This window comes from Nicotiana tabacum, chromosome 10, assembly GCF_000715075.1.
Source record: "Nicotiana tabacum cultivar K326 chromosome 10, ASM71507v2, whole genome shotgun sequence".
NCBI lineage: Eukaryota > Viridiplantae > Streptophyta > Magnoliopsida > Solanales > Solanaceae > Nicotiana > Nicotiana tabacum.
The window spans coordinates 87,328,735-87,353,022 of NC_134089.1; the positions used below are offsets into that span (position 1 = coordinate 87,328,735).

Sequence of the window (24,288 nt, forward strand, 5' to 3'; positions counted from 1 at the left end):
TTTCTTGGCTATATCTTGTGGAATATACATTTAACAAAATGCAAATCCTAGTGCTTGCTGGATAAGTTACACAATTTCAATAAATTCAAAATGTCAGTCCAACTTATGAAACATCCAAAATAGCGTACGCAATGGACTATCAATCGGCTAAAAAGGTGCTTCAATCATTGAATTTGTAATATACACGACCCACAGAAGGTTCAGTCCTACCACCAACAAAATTAGCCAGAGAAGATAGAAAAGAACCAACTAATAAAGAAAAACTCTGATATACCTGCCTCGACAATATCTCAATATATGTACAATTTGGACGTCCACCCATTTCATTACTGGATGTACATTTGTGTGACCCCATGAAGACAAAAGGAAATAATTTCTTATGACCAATTACAATTTGAATCGAAGAAAATGATCAAACAAAAATTATCATAACGATCTCCGGTGGAAAAACTATATACGAAAAAATATTTGTAATGAGCTATAAAACCAATCTATCATAAGACAAAGGGAGGTAGAATCAGGTGAAAACGGGCACTTTGCCTACACAAGTCTATTTTGTCTCTCCCCACCTCTTGCAGATCTCATCTGTACATCTGCGTCGTAATGAGCAAAGGCAGCATCAAGAACCTGCATAAAAGCATATTTGTCAATTAGTTCCAGCTAATAAGCTTCAGTGCAAGATAATCATGCAGTATGAGACTGAAATAAATTAAAACTCCTACAGTAGACAGTTCCCTAGAACAAGATTGAGGCATCTTCCATCATAGAATACAAGATAGAATAGAAAAACTTCGTGTTCAATGACATTAATCATTCCAATAACCAAACGAGAAGCAGGAGAAAAACAAGGCAAATTGGAGGCAAAATGTCTCAAAAGAAATGCTTAACACGGTTTGAGAGTTAAAAATAAGAAGAGTACATTTATAGATGAAATTCTGTTACACTGATCTCTTAACTAAAGCTGCCGTTAGTATACTGAAGGCCAGAAGTTCACCTGAAGCATTGGCTGTACAAGAAGGGAAACTTGATGTTGGATATCAGATTGCACAGATTCCTTAATCTTCTGAACATCAATAAGAAGATAAAAATTTAATGCCATAGGAAATAAATTCTCAAATCAGATAGACCAATAACTAGCAAGAGATTAACATTATCAAGTAATTTTATTTTCAATAACATTATCGTAAATTGCTCACGAACAGTCCACCTTGGCCGGTTTAGTCTTGAATTTTATTATGTTCTCATGTTTCCTATGCCATCCCCTACCAAATATGTTTAGTTTTGTATTCCTATATGAATCCTTTCCAAGACATCATACATGGAGAAAAGCAATCACAGATAACAAAAATATGAACGGTGAAAATGATTTCAGAAACGCCACTACCTGCAGCTTTCCATATATTTGGGACATCACATCCTTTAATCTAGTTAACTGTCAAATGATAAGCATTAGAAAAGGCCACGGAAATGAAATAAGTTCTAAAATCAATGGAACTTATCTCGATAGAAGGAAAACCCAATGAAATAAGTTCTAAATATAGTAATAATTCTGAGAGACCAAACTATAGTTAACACATAACACATACACCTAACTTTGAACAATTAGAATAAACAAAGTTCTGTAACTAAATCTTTCTTTTGGACCATAACAACATTATTCTGTTATAAGGTAACAGGAACTCCAAATAACGTTGACAGTGAAGCATCAAGATCGAACATTACCTTAGTTTAAAAATATTTACTTGTTATTGGATACAATGACCAGAAATGCTTCAACATTTCCTGAATTGATGTCCAGTGCTACAAGCAAAATGAAAACTAATAGCGAAAGCACAGGGCAAAATATCAGTTCAAGATAAACTAAAATACAGTGGAATTACTCACAAGTAGCAATTCATTTTTTGGTTGCACTAAGTAACTGATCCAAAAGACGCTCACCGGGGTTCTTTCCCAGATGATACTTGGCGCACTGAGAACCTGCTAACAAATTATATACAGTTAACTTCTCCATGGCCAATATGATAACATTCCGTGGCAATTTTAAATTAAAAAGGTAAAAATACCTTGAGAGCTACTTCTGAACTAATTTTTGGTTCAGTTTATTCTCGAGAAGAGAAGAATTGATCTCGGAAATGGATTCCTCTAAGGAGCTAAAAGGCTTCTTGTACGATCACACTAGGTTTCAACTGTTTCATCCCAACAACTGCATCCCCCAAAGCCTTTATTGCATTTGCGCGTTGAGAATCAAAGTAAGTAGTCTCGAGGAACCTGATTCAGGACAAAATCATATATTAGATAATCAATTGGATCTACAGAGACAGAGTTCAACAAAATAGACCTAATGAAAGCCACACGTTGATACTCAGGAATGCAACTGGACGATCACAAGGTGAATGAAGATCCTCAATATCATGAGCCACTCGGAGAATTTTATCCAGGCGTTTTTTATATCCTTTTCATCAGACACTTCGATAGCTAGTTCAGCTGTTCCGCGCAGAAACCCAAACCAAAGTGGTGAGTTGTACAAACACTTTTTATGGGCTCAGATTGCAAGAGATAAGTGAACAATTTAACAGTAAATGTGCTCTACCCTGTTTGCCCTGGTGAATGCTTCAGCAACAGACCGTGAACCATCCAGTTCAACATCTTTGCAGATTGGACAAACAACAAATGTAAGAAGGAAAAGCATCAAGTCAAATTTGAAATGATTGTTACAAGTACAAAATAAATGAATTTAGAACCACAAAACACCGGAGCCAGAAGCTTACGTACAACTCTTCCTCAAAGGACCATGGCTGCATGCTTGTAGAGGAGCTGCGAGGATGATCTCTTGTATGGCTCATACTGTGGATCCAAAATCTCCTAGTTTCACCATGAGGTAGTCCATGATCCTATTTTTCCATGCCATAAACCATAAAATGTTAGGTTGCATTTAAGAGGATATATCTAAAGCATACATGAAGACCGGTAGGTCTAGCTACTAAAAGATGCTCCAAAATGTATGCATGATGTAAATACTCACTGGCAACTTCTGCAAAGAAAAGAAAAATGGGAAGGAGAAGGAGACAACAACTATGCCTCAGTCCCAAACAAGTTGAGTTTGTCTATATGAATCTACCATGTTCCTCATTTAAAATTATCAGGCAAATGTATTGTGAGGATTCATCATGTATTTCCTGGTTTAATGTTGGCATTCAACCTACCAAAACCCTCCTCCTCTATCCGAGCTTGGGACCGGCAATGTGAGAAGTCACACTAGCGGAGTTGGGAAGGAGAAGAGATCGAGAAATATGGTAAACGCGTCTTCTCAGTTAATGTTCTACCAATTTATTGATGTTAACTCGCTTGTATTATATCAAGGACACCTTGATCACGAATTTATACGAAAAAACTTTTATTTTTCTATAGAAAACTACGCTATTTCATCGGACATTTTAGGAAAGAAAACTATGTTATTTCATTTGACGTATGAGGAAAAATATGGGCAGCTAATCTTCAACTGGACAAGATCATTCATTACTAAGCCGTCAGCAATTGCAGAGCAGAAAATTTGACGATGTACCTGGAGGTGTATGTAATCATCGCCTTCATCTGGTTCCATGTCCAGAGTTGGATCCACCCGTCTGATCTGGAAGGAAGACCAATCATTCAAAGAAACAATTTTCTCCTTCCATTTCCTCTCAAGGGGAAAAATAACAGAGATACTCAGATAGCAAGAGGGAGGGAGAGAGAGAGCAGTAATATACACCTCACTTCTCAAGTTTTGGATGTCAATTGTTAAATAATTAAAATTGGTAAAATCTGATGTACAAACCTTCTTCCGAGCTTCATAAGCTAACAGATCATCTTGCTTCAAGAACCTGCAACAATGTTTTTCGTACTGTGGAGGTATTCTGCTCTTAAATATTTGGTCCAAAATTCCTTTTCTATCATCTGATAAGATTTGTGTCTTATTATTTTGAAAGACTGTAAGTTCAACCATTTAAAAGTGCAATAAGATTTGAGTCTTGCTTTTTTTTTTTTTAACACTTGATAAAGGCAGCCCGATGCACTAAGCTCCCGCTATGCGCGGGATCCGGGAAAGGGCTAGACCACAAAGGTGTATTATACGCAGCCTTACCCTACATTTCTGCAAGAAGCTGTTTCCACGGGTTGAACCCGTGACCTCCAGGTAAAGTTGTTGCCATGTGACCAGGAGGTCATGGGTTCAAGCCGTGGAAACAGCCTCTTGCAGAAATGCAGGGTAGGACTGCGTACAATAGACCCTTGTGGTCCGGCTCTTCCCCGGACCTCGCGCATAGAGGGAGCTTAGTGCTCCGGGCTGCCCTTTATCAAGTGGTAAAGGGGGAAAAAAAGAGAGAGATGGAAGCCAGAAAATGTGGTAAACTTAAGGTGGCACAACAGTTTTCCGCTTGCTTCCACATCCGATGGTAGTTAAAAAGGTTTCCAAAACTTCACCTAAGATTAAGACTTGATGATGGCAAGCTAGCCCCAAGATTTTGGAATAAACTAAGCACATATATCTCGCCCAACATGCACTTGTGTATGAAAATATTAAGAAGATCAGAATGAACCTTATTGATAGAGTTTAAATCGCTTCTGCAAATAAAAAGATTCAATCTCATTTATTTGCACAGTCTTTTACCTTGCTCGGCACGAAGTTCAAATATGCCATTTAGGCCAGTTGGTTTCTCAGCAAAGATCTAAAACTAAATTTCCAACATGATTAGGCACCGATTACAAAGCAAAGTTACATCTAAGGTTGTTAAAATACTTTTTTGTCATAATGAACTCGACAAAGCTCTAATGCCAGTTGCTCTTATTTAAAATTCAACAAGTAGCATCTGTTGTAGATATTAAAGAGCCGTGTGAAAGATATGATATCTGGAAACAGAAACTTCACTTAAAGAATTAGGTAAAATGAAACTTAAGGATTGAGGGTACTCCTTTTTCATGTAATAACTTGTGTGTATCAAATTTGACAAGTGAAGCAGTGGTTCCTGACTGCACTGTAGAAGCCAATAACTTCGAGCCTCTAGGAGTGATTGGCCTTCCTGGAGCATGTTCAAGTTTCACAACTTGGCTCCATTTCTTCCATATCCATAAGCTTAAGATGTCGAGGAGTCTTGAAACACCTCTACTCTCTATTGACAGGTGCAAATTCACAACACAATACCATAAACTCAAGGTTTGCCTACTTTATGCTCCAGCGTGGAACCAAGCACATGCCATTCCTGAACACTTTTAACCAATTGCTCTAACATTTTGTAATTTCAAAACTCTTCCTAGTTTAACTGAGACATCCATTTGAAGCAAAATCCACTCATGTATTTCTCATTTCATCTAGGCAGATGAAGTTTCCATACCTTATGTCATATCATTTAAGCTGAGTTTGATTTCTTTATAATGTTCCATTAATTTAAACCATTTCATAGAACACATAAGATTACCTGGTGAATAACCTCTGGTGCCAAGATAAATGTAACTCTGTTTGTCCGAAACACCAATGGAGAAAAGCAGATAGTTAAGCTTTCATGTCCACAAAGTACAGGATCACACAAGGCCCCTTGGGAGGGGGGGGGAAGGAAGCAAATCCAATGACGACATTTTTGCTGGCAAAAGATCTCTCTCGAAATTCAGTTTCATTTCTATCTACTTCTATTCTGTTATTGGATCAATAATAGGGTTACAGAAGTACTAAATACCTTCTGCATTAGGAGAATTTGATCAGATTTCATAGAAAACGCTTTTGATTAGACATACGTTTGAGCTAAAAAAAAATCATACTGCAACCTATTAGGCAGGTATCATTGCTGCATCTGGTGACAGGCATTGTAACCCCTAGCACAGGGAGAGAAGAGTTTCCTCTGACCTGAGCATTAAATAGAGGTTTTACACTCGACATGTCATTTTTAAAGCCAACGTGCTGTTTAGGCTTCTTCCTGTCACTCTGATCCAGCAGCTTCTGCAGTTCAATTGCACGACAAAATACTGCAACACTTTTCACAATGTATAGAGGAAACAGCTGCCAGGTATTCAGGTGTTCCAGATATAGCTCAACACTTTCATTAAGTCAATAACAGCATTTTAACAAAAAAGTAATAAAACTAAGAGTCTTTTTTAGATAATAACCTTCCTTGCAGCCCAAAATTCAGCTTCTGATAGAACACCTCCAATGGCAAGTTGCTTATGAAGTGTCTGCAATACACTATCACTTTATATATTTTACCGACCAACTAACGAGAAGTAAATGTCATGATCAGTTGCCAACTTAACCGGGAGGGGGCAGGACAAAAACTAACAGGCAGTTTCTTGTCAAAATCAGGTAGCATTATGAAAAAGGTTCAGAATTCAATGACCTTCTGCAACACCGAACCATGTAAAAATGAACTACATTTGCCTTTCTCAGCAGTAACTTAATCCAGTGCTCCATTTCTGCTGCACTGAGTTGTTCAACAGGTAGAACAGCAGCATTTTCAGAAGCAGCTCTCCAGCTTTTCCAGAAGCTGCAATGCACCATATACAAAAAGCTTGAGATATGTTATCTTGTCTGATCAGCAAATCACTGAAGTACTAACCCAACCAGTTAAAATAGCACGTTGGTTCGAAGGCACACTTATAATTTAATAATCGCCAAATTTAATTGATTTTTAGCAGCTGGAACTAAAAAATGTCACCGAACATTCTAAGAGGCTGTAATCTGAACCAGTAATTTATAATCACCGATGCGACAAAGAGATAGTAAATACGAAACTAAGACTAGAAATTGTAAATCTCTGATGGATGAAAAGCAAACCTTAAACTGCAAAAACTAATGCCAATTATATGCACTTGCAATGGACATTATGGCTGACAGTTCCTACAATTTCTTCTCATGTGAAATAGCCAAGTTCAATGGCTTGTCCTTTTACTTTTTTATTTTTTATAACTATGGTGCTGGGCCAACTTGCACGCACCTCGACTATTCCACCGGGTACCTGCTACCTCCCACCAGCTCAGGTGACCACTAGGCCATACCCTTGGGTGCCTCGGCACCTTGCTAGTTCTACATTAACATTTTTGTTATTAGTGATATACCTACCAACCAGATAGATTAAACCCCATAAATGAAATAATTATGTACTACAAGAGAAACCAACAACACCACTAACTGTAATGAGTCTTGGATAAATCAAGCTTCCATGTATTAGAAGCACAATAGTCCAAGTTTAGCCAAATAGTGACATGTGCAATACAAGTCAATGCATATCCCAAGGACCTACCTACGAATTCTCAGCCTTTTCACGGTCAAAGAAGCTATCAAACTCAAATATATACAAAAGCTGGAAGGTATGTTATCTTGTCTGCTCAGCAAATCACCTGAAGTACTAACCCAGCCGGTTAAAATAGCATGTTGGAACTTCGAAGGCACACTTATCATTTAATAATCACCGTATTTTATTGATATTTAGCAGCTGGAATTAAAAAATGTCATTGAACCTTGTAAGAGGCTGTAATCTGAATCAGTAATTTATAGTCACTGATGCGACAAAGAGATAGTAAATACGAAACTAAGACTTGAATTGTAAATCTGATAGATGAAAAGCAAACCTCAAACTGTAAAAACTAATGCCAATTATATGCACTTGCCAAATTATGGCTGAAAGTTCCTACATTTTCCTCTTATATGAAACAGCCAAGTTCAGCACCTGCCAATTTTTTATATAACTACTATGGTGTTGGGCCAACTTGTGCACTCGATTATTCCACCCGGTACCTATTACCTCCCACCAGCTCAGGTGACCACTAGGTCATACCTTTGGGTGCCTTGGCACCGTGCTACTTCTACATCAACATTTTTGTAATTAGTGGTATACCTACCAACCACATAGATTAAACCCATAAATGAAATTATTATATACTAAAAGAGAAACCAACAATACCCCTAAATGTAATGAGTCTTGAATAAATCAAGCTTCCATCCATTAGAAGCACAATAGTCCAAGTTTAGCCGAATCATGACATGTGTAATACAAGTCAATGCATATCCCAAGGACCTATCTATGGGTTCTCGGCAATTTCACAGTCAAAGAAGCTACCAAACTCAAACATATACTCCCTCCGTTCCAGTTTATGTGAACCTATTTCCTTTTTGGTCCGTTGCAAAAAGAATGACTCCTCTCTAAATTTGAAAACAATTTAGCTTAAACTTACAATTCTACCCTTAATGAGAAGCTTTTATAACCACACAAATACTATGGGCCCCTTTTTGACTTGTTTAGGACCACAAATTCCAAAAGTGTTCATTTTTTCTTAAACTGCGTGCCCAGTCAAATAGGTTCACGTAAATTGGAACGGATGGAGTAACTCTTTTCAGGGAAAAAATACAAAGTGAAATGCATTAAGTTGCAGTTGTCTCAGCAGTCTGTATGCTTCACAGGAAACACTGAAATACTCCTGATAGGAGCTGGTAAATAGCATTTCTTTGAATTAATCATGAATGCTAACCTGATCCCGGTTAAGCTTAAGTAGGGCCTGCTTAGGGCTAATATGTTGGGCCTGAAAAGGAAAAAAAATTGAGGAGCGGAATAATAAAAGGGAAAAAAAGAATGAGAATGATTGATAAAAGAACCAGCTTGATGAAATCATCAAACCAAAAAATCAACTAAAAACCGAACAATTACACCAAATTAGCAGCAAAGACAGTCTCATGAAGGAAAAAAGGGTATGTAAAGAAGCACCTGTAATCAACTTGAACTCCACATTAATCTTTGATGTTGATGTTGGGTCGTCTGGTATAAACAAAAATGGTTCCTTGTTCTACCAATAAATACAAGGAAATAACTCAATCAGTCAATTGTCACTGCATCAAGTGCTGGAACAGAATCTATCCAACAGAAGAGACAACAAATCAAAGTAGTAACATTCATATAACCAACCCTAACAGCTCGTTTCGACCTAATCCTATTGTACTATATTTTGTTGTATCTGATTATAAAGTTTGGATAAAATGTGTAGTTTGATGTGGTTTAATAACATCTTTATTGTCTGGTTTAACTATTGTATGATTTGACTGTTTCATATATATTGTAGAGAATTTGGAAGAGAAGTACCAAATTCAACACGCCAGGGATGGAGTCCTTGCATTTAGGCTTGTACTTGGCACGTTGTAACCATATTACCATCGGCCATAATCGATGCTCAAATAATACAGTATTTGTATTTACACTTAATATACCCAATTACTTAGGATTTGGGTATCATGTAAGGATGATCTTGTTCTACAGTTGAAGGCTAGGGCATAAACTCCTTTTTTAGATTGAAATCTTGAGATTTTATGGATGCGGGATTCCATGATTATGGAATAGGAAGGAATGGGTTTAGAGATTAGAGCAGTTAATTTCACGTGCTCACTCAATTTTACAACAATTAAGTGCAAAGCTTTTTCTTGTATCATTAAATTTTCTGAATTATGCATTAATATTTTTACAGAAAGCCAAATTTTCACCTCGAAAAACACACGCGTTATCAACATTTTACGCATGCCATGTCAGCAATTTTTTTTAAAAAAAAATCCAATTTATTACGACCATATTTAAACTATAAACAATTAAAAAACATTAAAACCAAAAAAAATAAAAAAAAATAAAAAGCAAATGGAAAAGTGAGAGCAACTACAGATAATGTAGTAAAAAATCCCAATTCGTTCCAACTTCCATGTCTGATGGTTAGCGCTCTGATGCAAGTTAGAAAAGAATACAGTATATAAAGAAGAGGAAATGGTAGATTAATTAGCTCTATATCAGCTTGAATATTTTTCTCTACGTGAAATCGCTACAATAGAAATTAAGAGTCCATCAAACTGTATAAAGAATCATGCTCTCTATCAGTTCCCACGGTAAGCAACAGACTGTAAAACCAAACAGTATAGTGAATTAGTTTGTCTGATTGTTCCCACAGTAAATCAGCGATAAACACGCGATATTCACATGGGAAACTCCTTGCTCAAGGGATTAGAAACCACGACCTAACCTAGTAGGATTTCAACTTTACTAAAAGAGCAAACGTCATATTACAATTGTAGACAATAAAACTGCGTCTAGAAAATAATCGAGACCGAAAAATATTGCAAACAATCGTAGGATTTGATTTCAAACAATATGAGTGTACAATCTATATAAATCCTCCGATTCTTCCTTCCAATAGAAAATAAATTCAAGGGCATTCAAGCTTGATCTTGAATCTATATTGTTGCCACAAACAATGATCTTGAATTCAACTAGCACGGACTTTGATTTGAACTCGTACTCCTTGAACCTTGATTTGTTCTTCGTGCTTGAGCTTGAACTTGATTTCCTGAACTTGAACTTCATTGCTTGAAACTTGAAAATTATAGAAATTTACGGTTTGATCCACGAGCTCTCTCTTGCTTCTTATTATAACTTCTTTTGTCTTTTCTGGGTTATGAAGACCCCTATTTATACTTGTAGGAGTGAAGAGTTATGATAAGAACAAACTTTTTCCGACTAATCAAATTGAAGTGTGACAAGACCGCATTTGATTGGCCAAAACACGTCAATTGCACACGTGACGTAGTTTTATTGGCATTTTAATGTGACTTGGCATGCTTTGTCATTTTGACACGTGGCATGATCCTATTGGTTCTTCAGTTTGACTTGGCGTGCCACATCATTTGACACGTGTCATCAAACTGGGCCTCTAGGAAGATGACATCTTGGGCCTAATGAAGTGGGTTCATCACTTGTAGCCCAATTAAATGGGTTAGCCCAACAGATTTAAACTTATTTATTTACTCTCTCTCTCTATTGAACTAATATAATTAATCTAATTATATTGGCCCGTAATATTTATTTGAACAAATATATTTAACATATAGTCCAAATTATTTTATTGAATTTAATTTCAATAAAATTAATATGCCTACACATGCTCTCTACTTCAAAACTCGCTTGAAGTGTAAATTTGATAAATTTCAAGGCGAGGCTCTGAAGTACTGATAAATTAGTCTCGAATCAAATATCCTCGAAACAGTTATTTCTGAGGTTCATTTGCATTGCATAAATTATGCCTTATAATAATTTGACTTGAGAATTTAACATTAGCTCATGCTGGATCCGCATTGATTGGGGTACCTTTGATACTTGAATTTAATGCTGCTTGAAAATTCCAATTCTTTCACAATTTAAGAAAGAATCTTTCTAATTGTTATGCCCAGCAGATTGACACGTTAAGTCTTTAGTGTCTCCATGTGGCAATTTCAAGTACAATTTATATTCTTTGTTAGAGTGCTTTCGTTGTTTATCATAATTTATGCCACCACTACCTTGTGCACATTCCTTGTTGCAAACGAATTAGGAGCGCCGCCTCAATAGACTCAAATCCTTTTCGGGGATGGATTACGAGTATCCCACACCAAAATAAATCTTTTACTGTCGACCTCCGCTATCTTATAAATACAAAACACCTTTCATTCCATTAGTACCAATTTCTATACCAATTTCAGCATTTGCAAATTGTTTGAGTCTACTATTAACGACTTGAAGGCATTGATACGAAGGTAGTTTTTTTTCCTTGTGCTTTTCTTGCCTTGTTATTCTTTTTTCCTTTTTTTTAGGTCAAGCGTGAAGGATATATTCTTATTTAACAAGATGATCAATGCATGAAGAAAATAATCTTAGGGCGTGAGGGGACGAATACTTATCCTTTCCCGAATAACGAAGAGATTCGATGACCCGACTATCAGCGAGATTACTTTCAAGGTGGCCCGACTATCGGAGAGATTACTCTCAATGTGGCCCGACTATTGGAGAGATTACTTTCAATGTGGCCCGACTGTCGGAGAGATTACTCTCAAGGTGTGAAGGGATGGATATTCATCCCCGCTTGAAAACCATAGGCCATTTCATCCAGTTAGACCTTTGTGCCCATTCTAATATTCTTGATTTGGACTTTGATGACTTTTTTTCCCTTGCAGCCCGAAGAGATGGCAAATTTCATCACCTTCCTCCAAACTTAGATATCTCGTAATCGAGACTGAAGATGGCATAGAACAAACCAAGCTTTTGGTTCACACCCCACAAGCCGGCCGATATGCAGCCTCATAACCTTCCTTGAAGAACTCGTTTCATGTAGAAAACTGGACTTTGGAGCACAAGTCTACTTCTAATCCATTATCCAAGATGTGGTCTCTCCAAGCGCCAATCCATCGCCACTTAAACCTTGCTAACACCCTTCCAAACTTAGGGCGTCGCATAATTCAAGGAGAAGTACGTTGGGGAAACACAACGACAATCGAGGGTGAGTATCGTTATATTCCAGGATATCGAAAATGGGCTGAGGATATACTTGGTGGAAGCCAACAAACCCTGAGTAAAATAAGGATTTATGATGTTGTCTATGTCTCACTTTTCACTTATGATCGAAACTCGAAAATTTTACAAGCATTTTGTGAGGCTTGGTGACCCAAGATGACACGTTTCTTACATCAACTGGGGAACTATTTATCTCTCTTTGGGACTCATATATCCTTGGAGGTTTGCCCATTGCGGGTTTTTCGTACGAATAAGTGGTACCTGAGACAAGAGAACTCATCGGTTTGGACAAAAAATAGATGAGATTTATTCTTCGATCTTGCGAGTATTTATTTGCTACCTTCCATCACCTTAAGGAAGGTACGGGTATTAACCAAAAGGTCTCCTTGAGAAAGTGGATAAAATATAAACCTGCCCCACTGCAAAAGGAAAAGAAATATGTGCGCCTAAAGTCGACATATAATCCTAACGGAGTTATTTTTGAGACAACTAGGTGGTCGAGTGATCAAGAAGATATATTTTCCAAGCTTAGGGTGAGGTCTGACAAGAAAGATGAAACATATATAGCAGTCTTCTTATCAATTTGGCGATGTCCTTTTGTGTTTCCCTATAAGGCAGAGAACTTCATTTGTCCCTAGACTTTTAAGATGGCAAGCAGGCGAAAGATTAGCCTTGCAGTCCCTTGGCGAGTAGTTATCATGGTTTGAATAAGATTTCGTTTTCTTCCCAACTTGATGAGGTCAAAGTTTGTTTTCCCATTCATTATGTTTACGACTGGCTTGCATATTACCTCAAAACTCATTATCCACTTGCTAAGGGTCCGTCTGTCCCTTTGATGGTGGCATGCTTATGAGAGGGAGCCGCGAGGTACTTTGACGAGAAGGATGCAAGAAAATGCATCTACAGTGGAGAGGATATAGTTTGGACACCAACAATGTTAACCAATTCTCGTCCTTATTATTATGTGGATAACGAGGCCCCTCAAGAGTTGGATTCAAATTACTTCATGAGCATACATTTTAATCACCTCCCTTTGAGGTATGATAACTCATTCATCATCAAGCCATATAGCCCGCATCAGTTTGGTCGTCAATTTAGGTTTTACAAAACGTCCCCAAATTTTTGGAGAGTGATGTCTGTAACGCCTCTCTAGATGAAGGACTCAGATTTTAGAAAATTTGTGCACTATATCGGTCTATTTCAAGTGCGGCTTTTCCCCTAAAGGGAAATCCTGTGGAGAAGCTTTTCTCCGCCAATTATATGTCTTGGTGGGAGAAAGCGCATAGTTTCTCAAGGATAATTTACAAGCTCTGATAGACAATGTTGGGCTAAAATCTACTACTCTTTTAGGAGATGAAGATCAAGGTGTTGGAAAGATACTCTCAAAAGTCAAAGAACCATCCACTCCAATCCCAAAAGTAGTTACATAACATAAGAAAATGAAGCTTAAATCCTCAAAGATAGCTTTGAAAGATGTGGTGTGCACTACAACAGATATAGAGAGAAACACCCTCAAACCTATTCGAGTCCTCAAATCACACATAATAGTATCAAAAACATGAATCACATCTCAAATCAAACTTAATTAACTTTCAAACTTTTAACTTTCAAAACTCGTGCCGAACCATATCAAATCTACTCGGAATGACATCAAATTTTACACTTGGGACATGGTAAACTCCAAACTATATCTTTCTTCGACTTCCCATCCGTCCTCTTCTTTGTTCCTTCATCCTTCTTCATCATTGTCCCTTTCTGCAAATCATCACTATTATTTTGTGAGTTCAAAATCCTAATGCCAACACCCCCCTCAAGTTGGAGGGTGATGAATCAACCCCCAACTTGTCTAAAATAGAATGATAATTAGGGCTAGGAAGGGGTTTTATAAAGACATCTGTGATTTGTGAAATTGATGGTAAAAATGACAAAGAGATGATCCTGGGGAGACAATAACAACCCAGACCCGATAATATCGAAGTCAACTCTCTGTCAAACCTATGAACTTTCCAAACCTTCAAATTGACAACTTTCGCCAAATAGTGACGAAATCTTCTAGAAATATCCAAATGAACTTTCAGGCATACGCTCAAGTTCAAAATCACCATCCGGACATACCGGAACTATCGAAACTTTGATCTGAGATCAAATACCCAAAAGGCAAACTTGGTCAATTTTTTCAACTTCAAGCTTCTCAAATAAGAATCATCCTTCTAAATCAATCCCGAACCACTCAAAAATCAAAACCGACGATAACGCAAATCATAATACACAATACGAAGCTACTCGTGACCTCAAAATTGCCGAAGTGAATGCAAATGCTCAAAATGACCAGTCGGATCATTACATTGACCAAAAGAAAAAACTTTTGGCCTCTCAAAAGCTTGGCTAAACAGGCTAGCTCTAAGGGGTAGTTTGGTAGGGTGTATAAGAATAATACTGAATAGAGTTATAAATGAAGACTAAGTTTGCAGAAATATTTTGTGTATTATCCCAAAGGATCTGTACATGTATTTATACATCAAAATATAAAGAAATGGAAAAGAGAAAAGAAAGTTTCTATCTGTACACTTGTCGCCTTTGTACTAGCTAATCCCTAACAAACTAACTGATAGGGAAAAATAATAAAAGAATATACTGGGATAATTTCTATACATATCCAATACGTTGCTCTCAGGTTGTAGAAGATGCTTGACAATTGTATCATAGTCTTGCTAAATCAATGGACATAACTAAATCCATCAAGAATGAAATGAGCGGTGATGATCATTAGATATTGTCTTTGACTTGGGACATGGTAAACTCCGAACTATCTCATTCTTCGACTTCCCATCAGTTCTCTTCTTCGTTCCTTAATCCTTCTTCATCGTTATCCCTTTCTGCAAATCATCACCATTATTTTGTGAGTTCGAAATCCTAATGCCAACACTCCCCTTAAGTTGGAGGGTGAGGAAGCAACCCCCAACTTGCCTAAAATAGAATGATGATTAGGGATGGAAAGGAGTTTTGTAAAGACGTTTGCGATTTGTGAAATTGATGGTAAAAATGACAAAGAGATGATCCTGAGGAGGCATTGTTTTCGCACAAAGTGACAATCAAGGTCGACGTGCTTTGTTAATTCATGAAAAATTGAATTTTTTGCTATGTGAATCGCCGCCTGGCTGTTAGAGTGAAGAGGCACCAGAAGTGGAAAAGGAACAGAGAGATCTTCTAAAAGTCACACGAGCCAAGTGATTTCTACCATGACTCGACGCATTGACAGGTACTTTGCCTCGGCCGCAGACAAGGATACTAAAGATTGTTTCTTGGAATTCCAAGAAATAGGAGAACCTTCCAAAGTGATGAAATAACCACTAATCGACTTTTGTGAGTTAGGACATCGACCCCAATCATAGTCACAAAAGGTGATTAATTTGAAAGAGGAGCTTGAAGACATAAAAAGCCTCAAACCTGGATCGAGCAACAAATAACGGAGAGACAATGTAAAGTAACATCAGTATAGGGTCGACGAGGAGTTTGCATAAATGGACTTAAGTACTGAACATCGAATGAAATATCAGAGCGCGTGTGGGTAAGGTAATTCAGCTTTCCCAACAGATGCCGAAAAATAGTAGGATCACGCAACAAATCACCATCACCTGCTTGAAGCTGTGAGCAAGGATCAATGGGAGAAGCGGCTGGTTTCAAATCTTGACAACCAAATTCTGATAACAAATCCAAGTTAAATTTGCGTTGACTTAAAATTATTCCTTGAGATTCTAAGATTATCTTCATGCATAAGAAATAGTGAGCTTGTCACAAATCTTTTATTTTGAACTTACAATCAAGGAAAGTTTTAACAGAATCTATATCTACTGGGTCATCCCTTATTAGAAGAATTTCGTAAACATAAACAACAAGAATAGAAACCGTCCTTTTGATTTCTTAAAGAAGAGTGAATAATCATTAAGTGAATAGAAGTATCCCTTGAATTTCAAGTTGCGGTGAATCTCGCGTACCACTGCCATGAGGATTGTCGTAGCCCATACAATGATTTCTTAAGCTTACAACATGATTGGATATCGCAGGTGGCATTCCAGAAAGGAATTTCATATAAATCTCTTCCTGCAAATCATCATGCAGGAAGGCATTATTGACATCCAACTGAGAAATGCCTCAATACTTTTTGACTGTAACAGCTAATAGACACCTTATGGTAGTCATCTTTACAACTGGAGATTAAGTTTTAGTGAAGTATATTCCTTTCCTCTATATGTCTCTCCTAATAAGCGATCCTTGAACCTTTCAATTGATCCATCATGTTTATACTTCACTTTATAAAATCAATTTGCAAGGCAAGACCTTTTTGTCTTTTGGTAGCAGCACAACTTCCCAAGTTTTGTTGGCTTCCAAGGTGTAACTCTTTGTCCATTGCCTCTTGCCATTCTGGATGTAATAAAGCTTGGGAATATGTTGTTAGTACAAAAACATAAGAAATAGATTTAAAAGTGGCTGATTTGAGTGAAATAGCAAAAAAGGGCAGCACACTGGTACACATAAGGCAAATAAAATAATGAGCAATAAGATCAGTTAGGGATGGCAAATGGGGTAGGGCGGGGCAGGGCAAGCCTTGACCCGCCCTGCCCTGCCCCATTTAGCATTTTTTTTAAAAATTGCCCTGCCCCGCCCTACCCCGTTAAGCCCTGCCCTACCCTGCCCCATTTAAGTTTTTGTTTTTTCTATCCTATCCATTTTTTTTCACACTTTGCTGTGTTTCATCCCTTTCTAGATATAAGAAACTAGAATAGATTTGTAGTTAAATCTTCCGTGGCATCCTTTTTTCTTCATTTTACTTATAAATAGCATAATAAATTAGAAATAAAAACTTAATCCCTGGCAGTTGTTTTGCCCTGCCCTGCTCTATTTTAAAATTCCCCTGCCCTGCTCCGTTTGGAGTTTGCCCTGCCTCGCCCCGCCCTGCCCTACCCCATTTGTCATCCCTAAGATTAGTTAAAAAAACTGAATTACAAATGTAATCACTCAAATAACTAGGTAAATGATGGCCCCTAGTTGATCTCCTAAGAGCAGGTTCAGTTGGTTGGTGAGATAAATAAGGGTTAACAGAGCTAGAGGATGAGATGAGGAACTTGGAGCAGAAAACTGAGATAGTGAAAAAGGGATAGGAGAAGAAACCCTGGGAAAAGAAACAGATGGAGCAGACCTAGGAGAAGTAGAAGAGAAAGTCCTAGGATGCTGGGGAAGTGTTTTGTTGTAGGGAAATAAGCTAAATATTTGGAGAGTGAGTAAGGTGGTAAGTGGGAGAAGAAGGTAATAGTGAAAAATATTGGAGTAAGAGAAGAATTGAATAAAAAGGAAAGATGTATTCATGAAAGAGTACATCCCTAGAAATTTAAAACCTTTTAGTTTGTAATTTATGATAAGCTAATTGAGATATGTGGAAGGGATGGAGCTACTGGAAAGTAAGCCGAGACTGGAGCACACATGGTAAGAAAGGGTGCTCGTAATAATTTGAGAAAATCAAGTGATAGTTCATTGACTATTGATGAGGTAGATGAACTAATTTAATGTTGCCTCCTTGAAAAATATCGAGGAACATAGACAACATGAGCAATATCAATCAACTCAGGAAACACTTAAATCGAATGCATATTCAGAGGTACCGACTTCTAGCAAGAATAAAAAAATCTAAACAAGATCATCTTGAAGGCATGGCTGATATGTTGAGAGGTGGGATGAATAATTTGGCTAATGCAATTAATCGCCTTTCAACTATGCCACCTATTCCTGAGAGTGACATATGACAAATGGTACAAGTGTTGGATTTAGAGTCTAGTATGCACATGAAAGCTTATATATTTCTTTGCAAATATGCAGACTTGTGTCGCACACTGATTGGGTGTCCATTGAAAGACCGCAAATTTCTTTTACTAACCTTGATGTCGTCTCCTGGTAATTGAGTTAGACTAATGTTATTTATGCTTTATCTATTCAGGATTTTATAGACTTTGACTAGATCGATATGAATTTTACATGTCATGTTGCTAGAAAATTTTATTATATTATGCACTTTAAGTTATGGATTATTTGCCATATTAAAGGTCAGGAACTCAAGGTCCGTTGTCTATTCTGTTTTGATGGGGCTGTAAAAAAAATTTTGTTTGTATGAAACCAGTTTGGGCCTTTCGCTATTATGGTAGAATGATGATTCCATGTGAGGAAGATGTGGAGGTCAAATAAATAAATTATTTTTATGAGTAATTCTTAATAAGCATCGTATTTAAAATAATTGATAGTATTTTAGTAAACTTAGTAGTACAGTACAGTATAATACAGTCAAACAAAACAATAAAGATGTTATTTAACAACAACAAATGATATAATTTATCCAGATATTATATCCATCAAAAAATAAAATACAGTACAATATAATACATTATAAAACAATGAGTAATAATGATCTACACAGAGTGTAAAAGTAAGTTAAAAGAGAAGACTAGGACAAAATTGCCAAAATCTCATTGGATTGATGGGATTTTTTTATTCTTAATAAATTTTTGTTAGGTTGAGCCTTTGAACGGAGTGACCCCAGGCAGGAAGTCATTTCTCCTTTCATGAGATCTATACGACACGAATTTAAATTAATGAAGTTGCTGAATATGACACGAACAAATTAGTCGGGCTACTGAATATGAAATGCCAAGTGGACGAGAGCTCAAAAATGGTTTGCTACTTCCTATTTTTCCTTTTGCAGCATTAAAATCAAATTGGAGAGACCAACAAAGCATCCAAAATCTTCTTTCGAGGTGAGAATCTCCCTTCTATCGACTCTTTAAACTTCTCCTAACTGAAATTCATGACGGGAAAGAAAATATTAATGGTTCTTAAAAATTACTTTGTAGTGTTTGGTTACATTCAATTGTCAAAGTATTTTCTCCAAGAAAGAAATATTTTCCCCCAAAAGTTTAAAATGACTTGCTTAATGTCAGTTGGTTCAACTACCATTTAAACATGATTGTCAACCTTTGAGTTTCAAATATATCATAAAAATGTTATCCTCCGTCGTATCTTATCCTTTACCTTATATGAATTACGATTTTCATGGGCATCTACTTTTATACCCAACCTAACACTAGAAAACAATCCTAAAAAAGTGATTTTACAATACAGAGCATTGTCTGCACAAACGTTCAATAAAAATGATTTCCTTACACTTTAACACATGAATTATGACAACTCTCACGAAATTAAGAACCTGATGTTGTATTAAAAGATTGCTTCACTGGGAGGTCTCTGCCTTGACATTGACTGTTTACATTTCGTCTAGGCAAAGTTACAATGTTAGTTTGTTACATCATCTTCAAAGCCTTTCTCAAGTAATGAATCAGCATAATTCCTTAAATGCAAACTCACTCAATCATGGACAAGGAAATATGACGGGAGAAAATAAAAAATAGCCAGATTTACAAGTGGTCATTCAAAAATAGCCACAGTTTTAAAAGTAATCGCAATTTAGTCACTTTTCATGTAAAGATAAATCTGAACGAAAACAATGTTCAAAATCTAGAAAAATACTCCAGTATAATATACTGGAGTTCCAGCATAATATACTGGAATTCCAGCATAAGTATACTAGAGTTCCAGTATATTATACTGGAACTTTCCGCGTGTTGGAGTTCCAACATAATATGCTACACAGGTACACCGATCTCCAGTATATTATGCTAGAACCTTCCGTGTTGCAGCAAAATAATGGCTATTTTCGATGACTTTACAAACACTGGCTATTTTTGAATGACCAGTCCGAAAACTGGCTAGCCCGTGCTAGTTTTACAAATAGGACTATCCAACCCATAACAGAAGGCAAAATCCTGGCATGGACACTAGTGAAAGTTACCATCCGTATCCAAACCCCACTAATCCGACTACAGCCAGGAGTTTCACCATTAGGACTCGAAATCAAAACCTCAGGTTAAGTCTTACGAGTGGAGGGATCTCATACATTCCACCACAATCTATGATGGTTTAAACATTCGGCTCTTAACAAAGAACAAATACAAAATGAATTGGGAAATTGCTTCTTGTCTAGTGTAGTTGAGCTACTATTTACTTTATTTATACATAATCATCTCATGTTTGTTTTATAGTATTAGGAAAAGATGAATTGCACACACCACATAAGGTGTACAACACATTCATGCAAATTAATCTTTTCGGCATGCTATTAATAATCACCAAATATCAAGATGACGTCCATAAGCCCCAATGGTAACATATGTTTCAGTAAAATCAAATTTATGTACAAGATTGAATATACACAAACCCAATGAACATATGTTACATACTTGCCGAATCAATCTCCAAATAGATATCAGAATCCTTTCCAAGCAGCAAGAACTTCATTGAAGATTTCACCAATGATTTCTCGGTCTGCATACTGCAGAAAGGCATTGAAATCATCTCTTATATCGAATATTTTACCAAACCTCACAAGATACCTCATACAACAGGCCTTCAGCTTTGGTAGTTGATAAAGGGAAGCCGTTTGAAGCCTCTCAAGAACATTCTTCGCGTCAATATCTTCCATTAGACTTTCATGACATGCCTCTTTTAAGTCTGAAAGGTCATATTTATCAGCGGCTCGAAGCAAAGCTAGCCTGTGGATTAAAAATTCTTCATTTTGTATGTTCCCATAAATATAGTTCAGAAAACATTGGCAAGCTTCTATTGACATGTCGGAGATGTTTATGGCAGATAATTCTTTCTCTTTGAGGTCATGGGAGAACATACTTCGGAAGACAGGTGACCTTGCAGCAAGAACAGCACGATGCGCCCCAATACTTCCATCAGAAGCATTGATTATGATGTCTGTGTGAATGCTTTCGGACAACATACGGCCAAGTGATGTCAGAGCAGTAGCATTTGATTGTTTTTCGGTTAATCCTTCAGTCCAGATTGAGCACAGCTCACCACTCTGCAAGTTCACAAAACACAATGAACATGAATGAGGAAAACCATGGTAATCTTACAACTCCTTATGTAAGATTGTATTATGGCAAACATGCTCCTTATGTATTATGGCAAACATGTTGGTAGCAAATGAATTGTATTATGGTAAACATGCTCCTTATGTATATATGCACATAAAGAAAAGATGAGGAAACAGTACATTAGGAGCTGCAGTCTTCAGATCAAGGAATTCAACGTCAATAATGAACTTCCCAGTTAAGGGGACTTCAACTGGCCAAACAAAATCGTCGCTACTCTTGATTTGCTTGTCTATAACATCTGCAGATTCCAAACAATATTAATCACCAATTCACAAATTTAGATCAGAATATAAACAAATGAGATTGATGAGTATAAGACAATTTTACCTGGGTGAATCAAAGTCTTGCGATCTCCAGCGGACGAGATTAATCTAATTATAAAAGTTGCAATTGGAGGATTGTCTCTTGTAAAATTTGATATCTCTGGGTATAATTTAATGAACAATGTCCTGTTCTTCTCCACAGCTAAGTGCCTTCAATCAAATAAAAAGACTTTTAATTAACATATATACGTACACTCCTTGCTTACTTACTAATGTCACTACCATACATTACTATCATAGTGAGTGAAACCTGAACTGTCTCCCCTTTTCAAGAAATTTGCCAAAAAAATAAATACCCATATTAAACAAAAGAAGAAAGCATACACTGAAAATTTTAACATTGCCACAAATCTTAGGCCAGGAGGCAGGGAAAAAAATGCTATAAATTTATTAATATAGCCTTTACCCCACTTTGTCATCTGTTTTTTGGGTAATAAAACAAAGGCCTACGGTGATTCAATCAGCTCATCAGATGAGAAACAAACAATTGAATTGATTGATGAATTTAAACAAACTGGGCTAAAATTTCTTAGATTCTTGCAAAAATGTGTAACACTATTACAGAGACGGATAGAGCATAGCTTGTACAGTTCAACTACACGGAGTATATATGTGGGAGAGAAACTATTACTGAAGTAATCTTTTTTACAAATATTAATTTATGAACCCGTGATATACTACTCGCTTGTTCGAGCTTACGTGAAACTATTTCCTTTTTGGTCTATTCCAAAAAGAATGACCCCTTTCTAAATTTGAAAACAATCTAGCTTAAACTTACAACTCTAGCCTTAATGAAAAGCTTTTATAACTATACAAATAGTCTGATTTAGGACCACAAATTCTAAAAGATCTTTTATTTTTTCGTAAACTCTGTGCACGTAAATTGGAGGGGAGTAATGAGTTTAGTGTTGAAGCCGCACTATAACAGCTAAAATTGAAGGCAATTTGTTGGCTGTAATTTGCTCTGTTTGATCAGAATATAAGAAACATAATAAGAATATTAAAAAGAGTGACTGACCAATTCCATTTGCCGATCTTAAAAGGATCGGACTTCCGGTAAGTACAAGAAGCCAAATTGTCGATCCGCCATTGAGCGAGGCGCGGAGTGGTATCAACACGATAAGCAGAATCACTCATCCTAGAAAATACAAGCGCCGCCGTGATTTCATGGATGCAATCGAATAAACCTTCCAACAATAATTCTCCGTGCTTTCCCAGGTTTGCTTTTCTCCCTATTCCTCATACAAAAAACAAAACAATTTTCTCCTCGAATACACTCGCCAAGTTTATTACTACTACTACTACTACTACTTCATCTAGCTATCTTAAGGGTCGTATTTTTTCAGGGGATGGGCCCAATTGGTTTTCTATAGGTTTCGGACACGTAAGGGTATTTCTTGTTAATGCTTTACGCCATTGATTGTGAAGTTTTGCAGAATGGTTTTTGTTTTAGCTTGAGAAAAAGAAAGATTGTATTTTTGGTGGGGACTGAGAGTTAATTCGCTACAAATTTGTTTGGCTTACACTACACTTCAGGGATGATTGATGGTTGGTTACTCTGTTTATATACAGTCTGCTAGCGTACAGAGTTTAGGATTTTGTATGCAAATGATATTATTTGCATTAGAAGTATTTTGGTTTCTTTTGTGGGTAAAATTGATGGACTCTAGTTACACATGTGTACGCCTTATGAAAGTAACAGAATGTTTATTTTTATGCTTCTTTCAAGCAAAGTATCTTTGCTTTGAAATATTTCCAACACTTCCATATTTTTAATTCTTTTATTCTTTTCTTTGCTAATGTTTGCTAGATTCTCTCTCTTAATCATTCCTTTTCATTTTTTAAAGATTTTTTGGGCTTATGTCTTTCTTCAAGAAACAGGAGAGGTGTGTTGGATACAAAAGGTTAGCTTCATAGTTCATAGGGAACAGGAAGTAGCACTATATTTTCATTAGATATGAATATGTTTCGATAAACAGAATGTTTAAACCTCCCAATGAGATGTTGTTAAAGTTGGGAGGTTGAGCTGCCAAAATCCTCAAAATTTAGGTGACTTTATTACGTAATATTTATGTACTCTCTCCGTTTCATATTAGATGAGGTAGTTTGACTCGATATGAATTTTTTTTTTTAAAAAAAGACTTTTAAAACTTGTGGTCTTCAAAGCTTAAGGGGTAAAAGGTTTGTGGTGCCATGATATTTGTGTGGCTATAAAAGCTTTTTTGTTAAGGGTAAATGAGTAAAATAAAGAGTTTAAAGTTGAATTATTTCCAAATTTAGAAATGTGTCATTTGTTTTGGAACAGACTAAAAAGGAAAATACTCCATCTAATATGAAACGGAGAGAGTAGTAAGTATATTATCTTACCTTATGTGGATAATCTGTAATTGACTAATACTTCACTTGTTTTAATTCATAAAACACTCTTTTCATTTCAAGATGTTTTAAAATCTCGACTTTTGCAACTTCCAAGATTAGATATCATTAAAATAATTAAATTTTAAATTTAATGTGATATTTTTTCTATTATACTTTTTTTCTACCAGTACTTTTACTATTTTCTTCTACTATCATATATATATATATATATATATCTTTAATTCGTACGCA

The 24,288-nt window shown here is 36.5% G+C and overlaps 2 protein-coding genes and 1 long non-coding RNA gene across 19 annotated transcripts; 1 reads left to right on the top strand and 2 right to left on the bottom strand.

Annotated features, from left to right (window-relative positions):
• Positions 1 to 235: 235 nt before the first annotated feature.
• LOC107765249 (uncharacterized) lies at positions 236 to 9,697 on the bottom strand. Of its 17 annotated transcripts, none has more exons than XR_012695609.1 (15): positions 9,093 to 9,697; positions 8,721 to 8,799; positions 8,488 to 8,538; positions 6,360 to 6,506; positions 6,133 to 6,198; positions 3,815 to 3,933; positions 3,563 to 3,628; positions 2,773 to 2,891; positions 2,591 to 2,646; positions 2,355 to 2,484; positions 2,064 to 2,268; positions 1,939 to 1,977; positions 1,723 to 1,818; positions 995 to 1,063; positions 236 to 627 (listed from the first exon to the last, which is right to left on the bottom strand). XR_012695609.1 is itself a non-coding variant. In XM_075223074.1 (11 exons), the coding sequence occupies exons 1-4, from the start codon at positions 3,980 to 3,982 to the stop codon at positions 2,640 to 2,642; spliced, it is 360 nt and encodes a 119-aa protein (XP_075079175.1). In that variant the 5' UTR covers positions 3,983 to 5,977; the 3' UTR covers positions 236 to 627; positions 995 to 1,063; positions 1,385 to 1,432; positions 1,723 to 1,800; positions 1,885 to 1,977; positions 2,064 to 2,268; positions 2,353 to 2,484; positions 2,591 to 2,639. The 17 variants fall into 17 exon arrangements, 14 of the variants coding, with proteins under 14 accessions (XP_075079175.1, XP_075079173.1, XP_075079174.1 ...); XR_012695608.1 differs by having other exon boundaries at positions 2,769 to 2,891; XR_012695607.1 differs by lacking the exon at positions 3,815 to 3,933 and adding an exon at positions 1,385 to 1,432 and having other exon boundaries at positions 1,723 to 1,800; positions 1,885 to 1,977; positions 2,769 to 2,891; positions 6,133 to 6,506.
• A 9,302-nt stretch (positions 9,698 to 18,999) lies between these two features.
• LOC107765252 (uncharacterized) lies at positions 19,000 to 21,559 on the top strand. The gene is made up of 2 exons (XR_001643403.2): positions 19,000 to 19,111; positions 21,060 to 21,559. It is a non-coding gene; the product is annotated as an uncharacterized LOC107765252 (long non-coding RNA).
• On the bottom strand, positions 20,508 to 23,359 carry LOC107765251 (BTB/POZ domain-containing protein At1g55760). The gene is made up of 4 exons (XM_016583875.2): positions 22,697 to 23,359; positions 21,683 to 21,828; positions 21,475 to 21,593; positions 20,508 to 21,279 (listed from the first exon to the last, which is right to left on the bottom strand). Exons 1-4 carry the CDS (start codon positions 22,813 to 22,815, stop codon positions 20,677 to 20,679), a joined length of 987 nt encoding a protein of 328 aa, XP_016439361.1. The 5' UTR covers positions 22,816 to 23,359; the 3' UTR covers positions 20,508 to 20,676.
• Between the last annotated feature and the right edge of the window lie 929 nt (positions 23,360 to 24,288).

Bases quoted from the DNA above. Each gene is read 5' to 3' on its own strand.
- LOC107765249 (XM_075223070.1), bottom strand. From the start codon at position 3,982: ATGGTTGAACTTACAGTCTTTCAAAATAATAAGACACAAATCTTATCA. The intron at 2,892-3,562 runs GTACATCGTCAA...ATGGAAAAATAG, and splicing joins ATGATTACATACACCTCCAG to GATCATGGACTACCTCATGG. The intron at 2,647-2,768 runs GTAAGCTTCTGG...CAATCTGCAAAG, and splicing joins CCTTTGAGGAAGAGTTGTAC to ATGTTGAACTGGATGGTTCA.
- LOC107765251 (XM_016583875.2), bottom strand. From the start codon at position 22,815: ATGAGTGATTCTGCTTATCGTGTTGATACCACTCCGCGCCTCGCTCAA. The intron at 21,829-22,696 runs GTCAGTCACTCT...ATTTGATTGAAG, and splicing joins AAGATCGGCAAATGGAATTG to GCACTTAGCTGTGGAGAAGA. The intron at 21,594-21,682 runs GTAAAATTGTCT...TGGAATCTGCAG, and splicing joins CAAGACTTTGATTCACCCAG to ATGTTATAGACAAGCAAATC.